Here is an 18485-nt window from a genome sequence, read left to right as displayed (position 1 = left end):
CTTAATTTTTCCAAAGAAGAGAAAAAGTTCCACTTCAATTCGGAATTTGCTCAAAGAAGAGAAAAATGTTACACTTCGATTCTGAATATTTTACAAACAAAAGAAAGAAGTTACACTTTAGTTCCGAGTTTCTCCAAAGAAGAGAAAAAGTTCAAGTTCAGTTCTGAATTTTCTCAAAAAAAGAGGAAAAACTTAAACATCATTTCTGAATTTTTCCGCGGAGAAATAAAGGTCAACTTCTTTTGTGTATTTTTCCAAAGAAGAAGAAAAAAGGTCACTTTTGAGTTTCCGCAAAGAAGAGAAAAAGTTACACTTCTGTTCTGAATTAATCCAAAGAAGAGAAAAAAGTTCAAGTTCTGTTCCAAATTTTTCCACAGAAGAGAAAAAAGTTACACTTCTGTTCAAAATTTTATCCAAAGGAGAAAAAAAAGTTAAACTTCAGTTATGAGTTTTCAAAAGAAGAAAACATGTTGCACTTCAGTTCTGAATTTTTTCAAAGATGAGAAAAATGGACAGTCATGCTCTATGATCAGACACACAGGAATAGAGAGAAAGAAAAACACACACACAAACACACAGAGACAGACACATAGACAGGCAAACATATGGTCACACAAATACACTCAAGTGCAAGCACCCAGGTACCTCGAGTTAACCTAAAACTGCACATTTTTCAAACAACTACATTCAAGTTAGGTTAATTTAAGTGAACTTAGGTGGGTGAGTCACTTTAAGTGAACCTATTCTCTTCTTCTGAAAAATTCAGAAACGAAGTGTAACATTTTCCCCTTCTATGGAAAATTCAGACCAGAACTTGGACTTTTTTTCTCTTCTTTGTAAAAATTCAGAACTGAAGTGGAACATTTTATTTTCTTAGGAAAATTCAGAATCGAAGTGTAAATTCGTTTCTCTTCATTTAGAAAATTTAGAACTGAAGTGGAACTTTTTTTTGTCTTTGGAAAAATTCAGAATCGAAGTGCAACCTTTTTTTCTCTTCTTTGGGAAAATCCAAAACTTAAGTGGAACTTTTTCTCTTCTTTAGGGAAACTCAGAACTGAAGTATAAATACTTTTCTCCTCTTCGGAAAAAACTCATAATCCAAATGTAGCATTTTTCTTTTGCATGGAAATATTCAGAACAAAACTTGAACTTCTTTTCTCTTCTTTGAAAAAAAATCAGAACTGAAGTGGAACTTTTCCTTTTCTTAGGACAGTTCTGGAACGAAGTGTGACTTTTTGCTCTTCATTTAGAAAATTTAGAACTGAAGTGGTACTTTTTCTCGTATTTGGAAAAATTCAGAACCGAACTGTAATATTCAGAACAAAACTTGAACTTCTTTTCTCTTCTTTGAAAATAAAATCAGAACTGAAGTGGAACTTTTCCTTTTCTTAGGACTGTTCAGAAACGAAGTGTGACTTTTTGCTCTTTATTTAGAAAATTTAGAACTGAAGTGGTACTTTTTCTCGTACTTGGAAAAATTCAGAATCGAAGTGTAACTTTTTCTCTCTTCTTTGAGAAAATTCAAAGGTTAACTGGAACTTTTTCTCTTCTTTGGGGAAACTCAGAACTGAAGTGTAACTTTTTTCTCTTCTTTGGAAAAGAACAGAATCAAAGTGTAACATTTTTCTCTTGTATGGAAAAATTCAGAACAGAACTTGAACTTGTTTCTTTTCTTTGAAAAATTTCAGAACTAAGGTTAAATTTTGTCTCTTCTTTTGAAAATTCAGAATTCAACTGTAACTTTTTTTCTCTTCTTTGAGAAAATTCAAAAAAGAAGTGCAACTTATTCTCTTCTTTGGGGAAACTCAGAACTGAAATGTAACTTTTTTCCTCTTCTTTGGAAAAAATCAGAATTGAACTCAAACTTTTTTCTCTTCTACAAAAAAAGTCAGAGCAGAAGTCAAACTTCTTTTTCTTCTTTGAAAAAATTCAGAACTGAAGTGGAAATTTTTCTCTTCTTTGGAAAAATTCAGAATCGAAGAGTAACTTTTTTTCATCTTCTTTAAAAAGTTCAGAACTGAAGTTGACTTTTTTCTTCTGTGGAGAAACTCAAAACTGAATCATAACTTTTTCTCTTCTTTGGTAAAAATTCAGAATATATAAACTTTTTTCTCTTCTTTGAGAAAATTTAGAAATGAAGTGGAACATTTTTTCTCTTCTTTGGCAAAATTCAAAATCGAAGTATAACTTTTTCTCTTCTATGGAAAAATTCAGAGCGGAACTTGAATTCTTTTCTCTTCTTTGAGAAAATTCAGAGCTTCCCTCATAGGGCTTTCGAGTCATCGTTTAAAATATATATGTCCTTATTAATTTTGACTTTATGCATACCCCAATACTAAGCTGTACTTTTTAAAAGGCTTTATTGCATCATTTTCCTCATAGGGCTGTCATTGCTTAAAATATATACGACTTTATGAATTTCAACTTTATGCATACCCCAATACAAAGCAATCCTTTTTAAAAGGCTTTATTGTATCATTTTCTTCATAGTGCTGTCAGATCCTCGCTTAAAATATATATGACTTTATTAATTTCGACTTTAATCATACACCGAAACTTGGCCATCCTTTTCAATAATGCATTATTCTATCATTTTCATCAGGGCTGTCGTATTATCGCTTAATATATATATATATATATATATATATATATATATATATATATATATATATATATATATATATATATATATATATATATATATATATATATATATATATATATATATATATATATATATATATATATATATATATATATATATATATATATATATATATATATATATGACTTAATTAATTTTGACGTTATGCATACCCCAATACTAAGCAATTCTTTTCAAGAGACTTTATTGTTTCATTTTCCTCATAAGACTGTTGTATCATCGTTTAAAATATTTATGACTTTATTAATCTCGACTTTATGCATACCCCAATACTAAGCAATCCTTTTCAAAAGGATCTTTTATCATTTTCTTCAAAGCGCTGTCGTATCAGCGCTTAGAATATATATGACTATATTAATTTAGACTTTACGCATACCCCAAAACTAGGCGATCCTTTTCAATAATGCTTTATTCCATCATTTTCATCAGGGCTGTCGTATTATCGCATAAAATATATACGACTTTAATAATTTTGACTTTATGCATACCCCAATACCAAGCAATCCTTTTCAAAAAGCTTTATTGTATAATTTCCTTCATAGGGCTTTCTCATTATCCCTTAAAATATATATGACTTTATTAATTTCGACTTTATGCATACCCCGATACTAAGCAATCCTTTTTAATAGTGCTGTATTCTGTCGTTTCCCTCATAGGGCTGTTGTACCATCTCTTAAAATATATACGGCTTTATTAATTTAAACTTTATGCATACCCCAGTACTAAGCAATACTTTTCAAAAGGCTTTATTGTAGTATTTCTCTCATAGGGCCATCCTATCATCGCTTAAAATGTATATGACTTTATTAATTTTGACTTTATGCATAGCCTAATACTAAGTAATACTTTTCAAAGGCGTTATTCTATCATTTCCCTCACATGAATGTTGTATCATTGCTTGAAATATATATGACTTTATTAATTTTGAATTTATTGCATACCCAAATACTAAGCAATACTTAAAAAAAAATTATAAGCTAAAAAAATTACTACGAACATTATTTTTCTAATAGGTAAAATCACGACTAACATATCTATATAATCTTAATTTTGTATAAAGAAAATATCACAAGTGAATTTCTTTTGTTTTAAGTATAAAGGGGGCAAAAACTTAGGGAGGGGGCATTTGGGGCCTCGGAGGGGGCTTAGGGTCCTCTAGGGGGACATGGGGCCCTGGAGGGGGACTCGGGCCCTGTTCCAAGACATTGTGTACTGGATAGGAATTTTGGGGCCCAAAATCATGTGCAATTATCGATAAGGGAAAACTGGTGCGCTCAGGATCATTACATTACAAAAAATGATACCTGGTCGGTTGTAGTCATAATCAATTATCAATAATCAATAATCGGTTCGATATCTTTATAGTACAGAAAGATCTCTTCTAATTGTACATTGGAATCCCTAATCAAAACTTCTTTTATTAGGCATCATGTCACTTCAAGTTAACTTCAATTATTGAACAACATACCATCAAAGGAATTGTTTCAAACAAATATCTGGCATGTATTTCCAACATTTTTCCTTATCAACCGGAAATTAAGATAACTCTATGTGTGTCCTTGTAACCATTGAAGAGTTTCACCGAGAAAATAGGCATAGATCATTTCCGAGAAAATGTTAAGACACTATTTAGGAGTTTTTAGATTGATACGAGAGACTAGCAACTCCAAATAGTCGTAGGATGTTGAGATACCTGTGCGCTCGGAATGATTGGATGTTTGTGTCCGCTTAAGCGAATAGGATATGTGTGCGCTTGGACGTATTTTAGGGTTATAGAGGATTAAAAAAAAGTTTCAGTACCAGGAATCGAAGGGGTATGTGTGTCCTAGGACCGCATACTAGCATACTACTCTTCTCCTTCCCAATCTATCCAAAGTTTCCCTCTTTAAACTCTCTCAGGAAGTTCCCACTTCCCTTATATCTTTCTTTAGGACATCTTTCAACCCCTAATGAGGACAACCTGCTTTTCGTTTAGCTTTTGATTGTTGGTCAAAAATGTGCCGAATGTGCCATAGCCAGTAGTAAGTTAAAACTTCCAGGAAATGTTGAGAGGGGTGTTGAATTAAATTTGAGGACACTATGTGCATTCAGGTTGTAAAAAGGGCGTATATGAATCAAAAGACACTTCATGCATCAAGGTTGTCGAAATGACGTATCAATTTCTCAAGAACGCCTAAGGGCTCTAAGTAGAAGTTTTAGAGAACGTTGAGTGTGATATAAAGCTAAATAAAAATGCTTCAAGTGTAATTAGGCTTTTCAAAATAGCATTTCTGAAATTTTTTAGGAACAGCTTAAGGTATTTAGTGGAAACATTCACGGAAAATTAAGGGGAATGATAAACAAAATCAAAAGAAACATTTCAGAAACGGTTAAGTATATTAAGTTGAAAGTTTTAGGGAGCTTTGGACTCAATCATAACATAACGTTTCCCTCCAGGTTCAGGTTCTTGAAAAGGGTTTTCTGTAATAAATAAGAACGGTTAAAGCTATTGAGTGCGAACTTATGGTGAATAATGTGGGAGATGTTAAACTAAATCAAAAGACACTATGGGCATCCAAGTTATTAAAAATACATTCTTGAAACATCATTAAGGGTATAAATTGATGTTTTAACGGACCCGACTAAAATTGTGAGGGAAAATTTGAAATCTGGATCATATGGATTTTTTATTTTAATTTCGGGGGAGAGGTGAGGCAAAAGGAGGTTTACAAGGGACATTAACTTTTTCGAAGAATAAAGCGTTTGTGTTAATTATTTATGCGAAATATTCTTTTTCTATACTTCTAAGCTAAAAATTTCAGGTAATAAAGATGCCTCAATTAAAGTTTCTGGTCCAAGGGAACCTTAACTGAAATAAAAACTGGGTTGTTTTAAATGAATTAGGGCGTGAAGCATGCTTCTTTTGTGGTAATTTTTGTTCCTTTTAGATTCGACCTGACTGTTCCTAGAAATTTCTGTTCGTTTTGGGTCTCATTTATTCGTAAAAGGGATATCTGTTCATTTTTAGTCTCAATTATTATTTGACACTATTTCTACCAGTGCCTGATCTAATAGACCTCTTTGCTTCTTTTTGAAAAACTTTTTTCAGGAATTTTTTTCTTTAGTTTTGGGAAAAAAAACAGGTTTAGATCATCATCTATTTCCTTTTCATTGGTTACAAGTCCTTACATTTCTACATTCGAATTTTAAAATTGCATTTAAAACCAACAGGTGCATCGTAAATTAATTATTTTTCTTTTTAATTGAACGCTTAATACCATCCTAAATGTGTAAAACCAATTTCTTTCTAATTTTCCGTTGAACAGATAAAAATTTATTTTTATTGTTTTAGTTGATGACGAAGACTCTTGGCCATTGAGAGGAGACAACCCTATTGACTTTGAGGAAAGCCCTCGACATAAATCCTTAAAAGAAAAAAAGAGAGTAGATAAAAATCCTCGTGCGGACAATGTAGAAAGCAACAGCATCGTTTATGAAGAATTAGAAGATAGCCCTTTTGATCCTAGACTGTCTCTTTCAAAGAGTGAGTGAACCCTATACATTCTTAGAAAATAAACTTTATTTTAGAAGACAGATCGAGCAAAACGAGCAAAGTCAGGGAAAGTTTTGGCTGAACTGTGTCAGTTAACCTTGATTATCTTCTAGATCTTTATATCCTCGTAGATTAAAATGTTTCTATCAATCCATAACGAGAAGTGGATGTACTAATTGCGCTCAATACAGCCCATAACTAAGAAAAATCGTCACACAAAAACTTTCAGAAAAGGGTTGTTTTCATTGTTGGAGATATCCAATGCATATTATTACTTTTGGGCTGGCCTTTCAAATAGTTCGTGGTAACGAACTGTAAGTAAGAAGCGACCCGGCTCAATGGTAACCGAAACTCTTAAAAAACGGAGTTTTGATACCAATAGATACATCAAAAGAATCAGATTTTAATTCTAATTTCAAATATATATATTTCATCCAGTTTAATTTTACCCATCAAAAGTTACGCGCCTGAGAAATTTTGGCTGATTTTCGAAAAAAAGGGGGAAAGACCCCCTAAAAGCTATAGAACCTTAATGAAAATCACACCATCATATTCATTGTATCAGAGAACTCTACTGTAGAGGTTTCAAGCACCTATCTACAATAATGTGGAATTTTCCGTTTTTTGCCAGACGAAAGATCACCGATGCGTGTTTATTTTTTTTTATTTTTTTTTTCCCCAGGGATAATCGTATTGACCCAGTGGTCCTAGAATAACGTAAGAGGGCTCATTGAAACGGAAATTAAAAGTTCTAGTGCCCTATTCAAGTGACCAAAAAAATGGAGGGCAACTAGGCCCCCTCCCACGCTCATTTTTGTCTCAAGGTCACCCAATTAAAATTTTGTTCAGCATAGTCGAAAATCTAATAAATATGTCTTTTAGGATGACTTAATCCCCCATAGTTCCCAGGGTAGGGGCTGCAAGCTATGAACTTTGCCATTTGTTTAAATATTGTATTGTTTATTGGGAAATATACAGACATTTTCAGGACGGATTTTTTTCTGGTGGGGGGGGGGCGGCGGGAGGAGGGTACTCGGGAGAATGTTTCCGTGGAGGATGTTTGTTTGGGGTAAGGGACATTTCTATGAAGGGGGCGCCGGATTTCCAAGCATTATTTAAAAAACGATCATAACTTAAATTTAAAAAAAACAAGTTTTTTCAACTGAAAGTAAGAAGCAACATCAGAACTTAAAACGAACAGAAATTATTACGTATATGAGGGGGTTCTCCCCCAATTTAATACCTCGCTCTTTACGCTACAGTTTTTATTTTTAGTGCTTTCAAAAGAGCTATCTATTCTAATTAAACGACCTTTGTGATTCAGGGGTTTGTGAATTAAAAAATTGTTTAACTTTTAACGTAAAAACTGTTTAACTTTTGACTAAGGGGAGAACCCCCTCATATACGCAATTACATATACGTAATAATAAAAACAATAAAAAAACAAGCGATACGGCTCAATAGTAATCGAATCTTTTAAAAACGGATTTTAATGTCAATAAATGTATCAAAAGAATGGGCTTATAATGCTGATTCTAAATATATAAATTTTATTAAGTTTAGGATTACTCATCAAAGGCTACGAGCCTGAGAAAATTTACCTGATTTCTTAAAGAGGGGGGAATCATCCCCTACAAGTGAAAGAATTTTAATCAAAATCACACCGTCAGATTCAGCGTATCAGAAAACCCTATTATATAGGTTTTAAGCTCATATCTGCAAAAATCTGCAACTTTGTATTTTTTGCCAGAAGAAAAATATACGAATATAGAAGTTCGTTGCGTAAGTTAATTTGTAAATTATGTCAGAACCAAATTTAGAGACAGCCATTTAGCAAAAGAAAAGTAAAATTTTTATGCAAATTTTGTTTACTTTTTCAATGACGGTGAGCCAAAATAAAAGTTGTATTAACTAAAAAACGATCAGAAATTAAATAAAAAAAACAAGTTTTTTAAACTGAAAGTAAGGAGCGACATTAAAACTTAAAACGAACAGAAATTATTCCGTATATGAAAGGGGCTGTCCCCTCCTCAACGCCTCGCTCTTTACGCTAAAGTTAGAATATTTCACACAATTTTATTTTTTAAAGCAATAAAAAACTTTAGCGTAAAGAGCGAGGCGTTGAGGAGGGGACAGCCCCTTTCATATACGGAATAATCTCTGTTCGTTTTAAGTTTTACTGTCGCTCCTTACTTTCAGTTTAAAAAACTTGTTTGTTTTTTTATTTAATTCCCTATAAGGCGGCATTCGTTCAAATCAATTCACCTATCATGGCAACTTCATGTTGTCCTCAAATCGGTTATTGAAAGTAAATATGTTTTGCAATTAAATGGTTCTGCCTCTTCTAAACAAGATGGTATTTTCTCTGTGCTTCACCTAAACATTCATGGACTTTGCTCGTCTTTTGATGAGGTGAAACGGATCGTTAGTCGTGGAGCTCCTGATGCTATTGCATTATGGGAAACTTTCCTGGATTCAAAAAAGGATATGCTTTTGGACATCCAAAGATTTAGGATGGAGAGGATGAACCAGAAACAGATGGTGGAAGGTGGCCTCATCTTGTATATTGCCGATCATCTTGTACATAATTTCTGAATTAATGTGAGTAGAAATGAGGAAGTAATTTTTGAATTCCTTTGTATTGAGATTAGGCCAGGTTGTAAGGATTTAGTTGTCAGTTTGGTGTACAGATCCCCTAGTGGACCGATTCCTTCGTTTTTGAAAATTCTGGAAGAGGGTTTGGACTTAGTCCAAAAGCATCCTTGCGAACTAATCCTTATGGGGGATTTCAACCTTAACCTGCTGGATCAAAATTCTGCTTCGGCTGCAGATTTTTTGTCAATGATGCTTTCTGCGGGAACTCTACCTGCAGTTTGTATACCAACCCGAGTTACTGAGATGCATGCATCACTTATTGATAATGTTTTATCGTCACTAAATATCTTAGATAATTCGGTGATGGTTAGTGATATTTATGATCATTTTCCTATTATTTCACAATATATGACTGCTGATCGATCGCAACGAAAAGATTCGCCATCTAATCTTTCATGTTTCGGCTTTGGAGTCAGTGAGATCAGTCTACTTAAATCTCGTTTGACTGATCAGCCATGGGATAGTTTGGATTCTGAATCAGATTTGAACCGCTCTTTTGATTTCTTTTATGATTCAGTAAAAGAAGGTATCCTAGAAGTTTGCCACCAGAATCCAGCGCCTCATACCTCGAAAAGGATAGTACTGCTGAATCCGTGGATGACTCCAGGTCTCCATAAAAGCTGGAAAAGGAAAGATTACTTGTGGAAGCTATCCAAGGCTTCGTCATCTGCTTCTCATCATCAGCGGTTCAAGGCCTATAGGAGTATATTTAATTTTCTGTGTCGGAAGGCCAAGTCTCAGTATTATCACAGGAAATTTTCTGAGTGTGGAAATGATGTTGGGAAGACATGGAAAGTTATTCATCCTTTACTTAGACCTAATCCCCCTCCAGCCTCAGTTCCAATAATGCTGTTAGTCAATGGTAAAATTGCCCAAAGAGAAGAACATGTTCAGCTAGAGCTTACGTCTTATTTTGCTAATATAGGAAAGACGACTGCTTCCTCTGTGAGCTCTATAACTCCTCGTTGCGATTTCAGAGCCTATCTTGGACCCCCATGTTTAAAGTCAATGGTCTTGAACCCTGTTTCTGATTTTGAGGTATATCGGATCGTAAATGCCCTTAAACGTTCATCGTCTTCAGGGCGAGACAGAATTCCTGCAAGGGTTATCCGTGCCGTTCTGCCTGCTATTCTGTCACCATTTACTAAGCTTGTCAATCTGTCTTTCGAGAAAGGATTTTTCCCTGAATCACTCAAGCGAGCTAAGGTTATAGTGCTGTATAAAGGTGGGTCCCGGAGTGATCCTGCTAATTATAGGCCAATTTCTCTTCTATCTGTTTTCAGCAAAATTTTGGAGAAGGCTATGCTATCCAGGCTTCTTAGTTTTCTGGATGTCAAAAATTTTTTCCATGATTTCCAGTTCGGATTCCGAGCGAATCACTCTACAGAGTATGCTTGCGTATCTCTCTTGAATTTCATTCATTCGGCAATAGATTTTGGTCTTATCCCGGCAGCTTTATTTTTGGATGTTCGTAAAGCTTTTGATTCTTTGACTCATCAGATTCTTCTTTGGAATCTATCGCATATTGGTATAAGATCAAATGCTTTCTCTTGGTTTGAATCATATCTTTCTGGGAAACTTATTTCAATTTATCCGCTTTTCCGGAGCCCTTCTGAAGTAGAATATGGCGTCCCCCAGGGATCTGTTCTTGGCCCCGTTTTATTTCTGATTTACGTCAATGATATGATTTCAGCAGTCAAGAATATCAGTCCTTTAGTATGCTGCAATCTGTGTCATCCGGATGTTCCTTCGTGTCCCAATGCTACTTCTAATGAAGATTGCCTCGTTGTTTTCGCTGATGACAGCACTCTTGGGACTCTAATGAAGACGGAATGTGATATCAGGTCTAACCTGGTGGCAATATTCGAGAGAGTAGTTTCGTGGTTTGATGTGAATTACTTGGCCTTGAATGTTGCCAAGTCAAATTTTATTATCTTGTCTCGAATTGGTGTAGCTTTCCTTCAACTGACACAGCTTCAGGTGCTCTTTGTGTAGACCAAAGAATCGGTTGATCTGGTATCTTGGTATCCTGCTTGATGAGAACCTTTCGTTTAGACACCATATAGCCATGAATAGGGTTAAGGTCTCACGGAGTTTGGGTGTCATTCGAAAACTCAAACACACCTTTCCTGGATCTATTCTGAAGCTTCTTTTTTTCTGCCTTGTCCAGTTATATGTCTCTTATTGCCCCATAGTATGGATGTCTACTTTTCCTTCTACACTGCGGTCGCTTTCTGTCATGTATAACAAAACACGGCGTCTGGTTATGGACACCAACCGTTCTTCACCAAGATCGCTTCTAAATCTACAGTCTATCTACATTCTTTCTTGTGCTTCTTTTGTTTTTCATCAGCTTCATGGCAATCTTCCAAAATCTCTTCAAAAAACTCCTCAGTTTATTTCTGATTCAGCTCCATATAACCTTCGTTCGTCACATAATATCTGCATTCCTCCTACTCCCGCTGTGCGGTCAGATTTCAATCCCCTCATCGCTTGTCATCAGGTTTGGAACTCCCTGCCTTCTTCAGTACAGAAATACCACTCGTTTGGCACTTTCAAGAGGATTCTTAAGGGCCATTTAGTTAAGAATCAAACAGAATAGTTTTTTTTTATTTTTTTTTTATTTTTTTTTTATTTTTTTTTTTTTTTAATGTGGAGTTGATGTCCCCTGAGTGTTTAGTTTTGTTTTATGGTGGTCTTCTATGCGCTATGAATCCCAGGCCTCAGGTATGGTCTCTTTTTAATTTTATATGTTGTTTGGCGATTGATTTCTTTTTTATGGTTGTTTGGATATATTGTATTTTTTTTCTCATTCCCCCTTGTATCCCTGGCGATGGAGCCTTTCGAGGGGTATTAGGAGTGTTGTGATTGGATTGTATATGTATTGTGGAATAAAACTCTGAACTCCTACATGATAAATTATGTTTTAATAGATTTATGAAACCCTTTGTTTGTATAGCTATAAATCAATCCCACATTTCACACAAGATTTTCTCGGGAGTTATTTTTCTTAGGAGAATTTTTATTAGTTGGTGGAATATTCCATGGAGGGGAGGGGGGTTTAGGACCTTTTTTGGAAAAAAAACAGTTGGAAATTAGATTTTAAAAACCAAATTTTTTTAAACTTAAATTTAGGAGCAATGTTAAAACGAAAAATAAATAAGAAAATATTATGAAATTCCCCCATGATTTTCTTTGCAGAAATCCCCCACCGTCAATGGAACGTTGCTCCCATAAAATTCCCCCGTGGAGAACTTTTCCCCTCGGAATTCCACCATGAAGAATTTCTCCCGCGGTAAATTCTACCACCCTTCCCCCACGGAAAAATCCCCCAGGTAATTCCAAGCCTTCTGAAAATCTCCCCAGCATATCCTTACATGTAAAATATTATTGGAGAAAAATGCAAAAAATAATAATATATGGAAGACAAATTGACTGTGAAATCCAAGGGGTAATATTACCTTTTTGATTTAGGGATTATATTTTGCAGATAAGTATTAAGCACTAAGCTAATTTCTCGTCTTTTTTAGATTCAACGCAGATTACAACACCGGAATCCTTCGATTTATTACTGTCTTAAACAATTTCTGACGTAAACAGCAGCCGGACGGGAGACTCTTATTAAAATAGATATTTGAGAACTGTCTAGTTTAATTGCCCCTATACTCCCAAAGATGTACGTTGCTGGTTCTGGTTGCCTCTTCTGATAACAATATAATTGTTCTACTGTTTTTACCAGTGTTTCGGAATTTTGTAGATTTCAGAAGGCTTTGAATGACACTTATATTCTCCATGATAAGAGTATCTATCTCAGAGTCAAATGCTTCCAATTTTCTAATTTTTATTGTATTCCCACTTCACATGCATGCTAAATTTTTAGTGAAAGTGTCTTCTCGCGAAGATAAGGTTGATTCCTCACAAAACAGATCCCAGGTGGCGCCCTTGATTAGTTTCCAAATTTCTGTTAAATCCGTTAATTAGTGGCTAGTTTTCAGTTTTATATAATATGTTAGTTTTGTTATTCTATGTCTCTATAGGAAACTACAATTCAACCTTTAGTTAGGACTGTAACAGTTATATAACATAAATAACAGGTTTGAGTAAAGCGCAGAGGCATACGTAGGTTTTTCGTACAAAGGATTAGAAAAAACAAGCTTAGCTAAACAGGTCCCCAACAAATGCTGCATACGAGGATAAGAGTAATAGACAGGACAGAGACGAACGTATAGAAGATGATGGTTGATTCACTAATATATTTCTTTTACTTTTATTATTATTAGAGTGTATAGCTGGTGCATTTGGCAAAGACTGCTCTCTTACCTGTGACGACTGTAGAAATGGAGCTACATGTAATGCCAATCGAGATGAATGTCAATGTCTATCGGGTTACAAGGGGTTAACTTGTGATAAAAAATGCAGTGAAGGAACCTATGGTCATATGTGTGCAAAGGTATGAGCCTATTTCTGTTTCGGTATTTGAAAGAGTATTTGAAATGTTGTTTTAAAGCAATTATCTTTGCAGTGTGGTTAACTTAAATCTAATTCTGAAATAATTATATTTAATTTGTTTAGGTGTTTTTTAACAAAAAAGTAATTTAATTTGTCAGAAATGAGTAATTTATTTTGTCGAAAATTTAGTGCAATTTCAAACTGAACATCTTTATTGAAGCCCTTAAAACACAGATCAAATTATCTTATTACTTTAATCGATCATTTTTCAGGTTTGAGCATCAATTTAGCCTGCTTAATTGAATATTCACCTCATGTGTTCATAATTAATTCACCTAAAACAATACCGCAAATATTTTAGCAACAAAAAATTGGTGCGTCAAAGTTGTAATTCGAGATGTAATTTATTTGTTTCTTTTTTAAACTTTCTGTCTTATGGATACAGTACATTTGGCAAGAAGTACCTTATATGATGTTTTTGTTGGATAATCAATCAATAATCCTTAGCATATTAACTTTATTACCATTTCTTAGTTCTCAGCATCGCATCATAACTTAAAAGTGAAATTGAACAGCAGAGACATCCCTAGTAAGATTTCTAAAATTCCTAAGATTTCAGTGCCCCAGGTTCTTATGCTCTCTCAACTACAAAATGCATATACTGTACCCCTGCTGTTACAAAGAACCACTTTCATTTTCATTTTGACGCAGAGAATTCCTCATTGAGTACGAAGGTAGTTCTGGAAACACCAAGAGACATGATATTCAGAAAACTATAGAATACAGAGAGCTGAATAGTGGGGCCATAATACCTTTAAATGGTCAGATAGGGGGCGTATAAGTTGAGCTACTAGTCCCTAAGACGTTTTTAGGCGCACCTGTGCAATACAAGCGCAGTCCATGGATTTCTACCTGTCAGTATCCCGCGGAATACAACCGGTCCCTGTTTCTACCAGTCCCAGGTGTTACGACAATGTTTATATTTTGAGGAGACACACCTTGTTTCCGTAACCAGGTGTAATATGGACGCCGCGGTCTTGCTTCAGTTTTAGAAGGAGCCAGGATTTTAAAGGTGCCCTGCTTTTAAATGGTCAGTAGTAACTGGAGTTGACGCAATCGTGCGTGACAAGTTAGACTTCAGGACCCAGTGGGGAACTCCCACTAGTAACTGAGCACGACACACACGTGGGTCTTGCGTAATGACAGTAAATCTTACGTAATGACAACGCTTCTCTTACGTAACGACAGCGCAAACATCACTGTCACATAATAAATTTTTTGAGACTTCATTTTTTATCGATACATTTCAAGGTGTTTTTTTCCTTCGAAGCGTTTCTTTTTGTTCTTTCTTTCAAAGCTTTTCTTCTTTCAAGGCATTTCTTTTTTCTTTCTGTTTTTCTTTCATGCGTGATTTAGTGGATTTATCTTGAATAACTTAATGGCAGCGCCATGAAAGTTATTTCACGTTGAAATAACTTTCAGGCGTGATTTAGTGGATTTATCTTGAATAACTTAATGGCAGCGCACACATGAGATATTTTGTAGTGACAGCGCCACGCCGAGGAATTTTATTAAGACATTTCTAAGCGTTTTTTTCTTTCAAGGCGTTTTTTTTCTTTCATGCGGGACTTAGTGGATATATTGGGAATAAATTAATCGCAGCGCATATCTTACGCAATGACTGCGCTCATCACTGTCACATAATCCTTTTTTGAGATTTCATTTTTAGTCGAGACATTAATTTTTTCTATTTTTTTTTCAAAGCTTTGATTTTTTTTCTTTCAAGGAATTTCTTTTTTTTTTCTTTCATGGGTGACTTAATGGATTTATTGGGAATAACTTAATGACAGCGCACAAAAGGCTTATAAAATGATGAAATATAAACAAAAACATGCGCAAATTAAAGAAAGATGGGGGCTTCTAGCAGGCAATTCCAGATGGATGGGTTGATATTATAGCTAAATGTAATCCATATTAAGAGCCTTTAATAAAAATAATACATTCCGTTGAACCAAGACGATGAAGATTTCCCCTAGTTTTCAAAACACAGGTTGCAAGGTTCCCATAGGATTTCCGCGAACAGGTGGTAAGATTCCCATAGAATTTTAAAGTTATCCCTATTTCTATTCCAAACGCAGCCCTGTTTCAAGCGCATGCCATGTTGCCGTGATCAGATGTTACATCGATGTTTACCTATGTAATATGGATGACGCCCGGAAAATCTATTTCTAGAAATTATTGTTTTCATCGCAAATGTGTGACCCCCCCAATTTGCAAATTTTAGCCTTAACTAGCCGAAAGAGAGGCTAAATTCTTAAATTTTACTCGTATTGCACGGATAATTAAGAAACTATAACATATCTTTTTTATTTTTGTGTGTTTTTAAAAATTTCCCCCTCACTTTACAAAACTTAACCTTGTTTAAACTTAACCTTAAACTTGTGAGTCTGTTTTAAAGATTCTTTTAACTAGATTTGCAATTGATAACCGATTTTGAATCTAACTCCAGACGTTTTGAATATGCCGACTCCAACTCCGACTCCATTCAGCAAAACTTATTAAAACTCCAACTTCAGAGTCCCGTTTGAAAGGTTATTTTAACTAGATTCGTAATTTATAATCGATTTGGACTTTAACTCCAGATATTTTCAATGTGCCGACTCCAACTCCGACTCCATTTAGCCGAAAATTACTAAAACTCCAACATCAGAGTCCTGTTTTAAAGGTACAATTTACTAGATTTTTAATATATAACTGATTTCGACTCTAACTCTAGACATTCTCAATGTAACAACCCCGACTTTGACTCCATTCAGCAAAAATTACTAAAACTCAAACTTCAGAGTCCTGTTTTCAAGGTTTTTTTTTTAACTAGATCTGTAATTTATAACCGATTTCGACTCTAACTCCAGATATTTTCAATATGCCGACTCCAACTCCGACTCCATTCAGCAAAAAATTACGAATATTCTCTCTTTCGGCTAGTTAAGGCTAAGTTTTGCTACGCGGTGCCATTTCTCTAAGAAAACACACAAAAAAGAAAAACATATCAAATTTCCTTAATTATCCGTGTAATACGAGTAAAAATGAAGAATTTAACCTCTCTTTCGGCTAGTTAAGGTTAAGTTTTGCAAAGTGGGGGGGGATTTTTTTAGAATTATATTAAAGTTTCTTAATTATTCGTGCAATACAAGTAAAAATGAAGAATTTATCCTCTCTTTCGTATAGTTACGGCTAAGTTTTGCAAAGCAGGGGGGGGGGATTTTATAAGAAAACACACAAAAATAGAAAAACATATTAAAATTTCTTAATTACAAGGTGTAATACGAGTAAAAATGAAGAATTCATCCTGTCTTTCGGCTAGTTAAGGCTAAGTTTTGCAAAGCCGGAAGTCACACAATTGCGATGGAAACATTAATTTCTAGAAACAGATTTTCCGGGCATCATCAAACAGTTCGGGGTAACGAACTGTAAGTAAGGAGCGACCCGGCTCAATGGTAACCGAAACTGTAGAAAACGGAATTTTGATATCAATAGATATATCAAAAGAATCAAATTTTAATACTAATTTCAAGCATTTAAATTTTATCAAGTTTAGCCTTACCCATCAAAAGTTACGTGCCTGAGAAAATTTGGCTGATTTTCAAAAAAAGGTGGAAAGACCCTCTAAAAGTTATAGAACCTTAATGAAAATCACACCATCGTATTCAGAGTATCAGAAAACCCTACTGTAGAGGTTTCAAGCTCCTATCTACAAAAATGTGGAATTTTACATTTTTTTGCCAGAAGAAAGATCACGGATGGGTTTTTATTTTTTTTTTTTTCCAGGGGTGATCGTATCGACCCAGTGGTCCTAGAATATCGTGGAAGGGCTCATTCGAACGAAAATTAAAAGTTCAAGTGCCCTTTTTAAGTGACCAAAAAAAATGGAGGGCAACTAGGCCCCTTCCCACGCTCATTTTTTTCCCAAAGTCACCCGATCAAAATTTTGAGATAGCCATTTTGTTCAACATGGTCGAAAATACGATAACTATGTCTTTTTGGATGACTTAATCCCCCGAACTCCCCAGGGGAGGGCTGAAAGCTATGAACTTTACCCAATGTTAACATAAAGTATTGGTTATTGGAAAATATACAGACGTTTTCAGGGGGATTTTTTCTGGTAGTGGGGGGGGAGTGTGTCGTGGAGTGTGTTGGAGGATCTTTCCATGAAAGAAGTTTGCATGGTGGAAGGGACATGGCTATGAAGGGGGTGCCGGATTTCCCAGCATTATTTAAACAACGATCAGAAATTAAATTTTAAAAAAAACAAGTTTTTCAACTGAAAGTAAGGAGCAACATCAAAACATTACGTATAGGATTGGGTTCAACCCCTAGTCAATACTTTGCTCTTTAAGCCAAAGATTATTTAGTACTTTCATAAGAGCTATTTATTCTAATTAACGGCATTTGTGATTAAGGGGTAATTTTTAAGGAATTAGAAGAAAATTGGAACTTTAGCTTAAAGAGCAAGGTATTTACTAGGGGGCGAACCCTTTAATATAGGCCTACGTATTGTAAACATGTGAATATAGAAGTTCGGTCGGTAAGTTTATTTGTAAGTTATGTATAATTATTGCTGATAAAGAAGTTCATAAATAAAATTCAACAAGTTTCAAGGCATCCATTTAACCAAATAAAAGTAAAATTAATATTCAAATTTTGTTTTAATTATTCATATACGTTGAGCCAAAATCAAAACCTGCATTAATTCAAAAACATTCAAAAATTAAATAAAAAAAACAAGTTTTTTTAACTGAAATTAAGGAACGACGTTAAAACTTAAAACGAACAGGTTCAGGTTCATACATTTTTATTAACAAAAAAAACAACTCAATATGACAACAAGTCGAACTAAAGCAAGAAGATGCTTGAAAAAGCGACCGGTTGGATATAATGCATGCCAATTCAACATACCAAATAAAATGAAAAAAGGGGATAACAATAATAATAACTTATTGTTGAGTACGCCTGTCCTGTTTGGCATCCTGGCATTTCCATTGAATTGTCAGACAGAATAGAAGCAGTACAAAAAAGGTGCGTAAGAATTATCTTCAATGAGGGTAAAGTACCTTATATTTCCCTTCTTAGGAGAGCTAACCTTGTCTCCCTTAAGGAAAGGAGAACAAAAATTACCTTGCTTTT

General features: G+C 34.6%; 1 protein-coding gene across 1 annotated transcript in view; it reads left to right on the top strand.

Annotated features, from left to right (window-relative positions):
* Window positions 1–18485, top strand: part of LOC148955284 (uncharacterized) — a 171410-nt gene that overhangs the window by 135721 nt on the left and 17204 nt on the right. Inside the window, exons 6-7 of the mRNA XM_089106911.1 lie at window positions 5997–6188; window positions 13133–13302. Of these exons, the coding sequence (XP_088963037.1) occupies window positions 5997–6188; window positions 13133–13302 (362 nt within the window). The remainder of the gene's footprint in view (window positions 1–5996; window positions 6189–13132; window positions 13303–18485) is intronic.

The sequence above is a fragment of the Artemia sp. Qi Xiang Cuo genome, chromosome 2 (assembly GCF_049724085.1).
Source record: "Artemia sp. Qi Xiang Cuo chromosome 2, ASM4972408v1, whole genome shotgun sequence".
NCBI lineage: Eukaryota > Metazoa > Arthropoda > Branchiopoda > Anostraca > Artemiidae > Artemia > Artemia sp. Qi Xiang Cuo.
The sequence above is the reverse complement of the archived record's forward strand: the minus strand, read 5'-3'. Positions and strand labels throughout refer to the sequence as shown.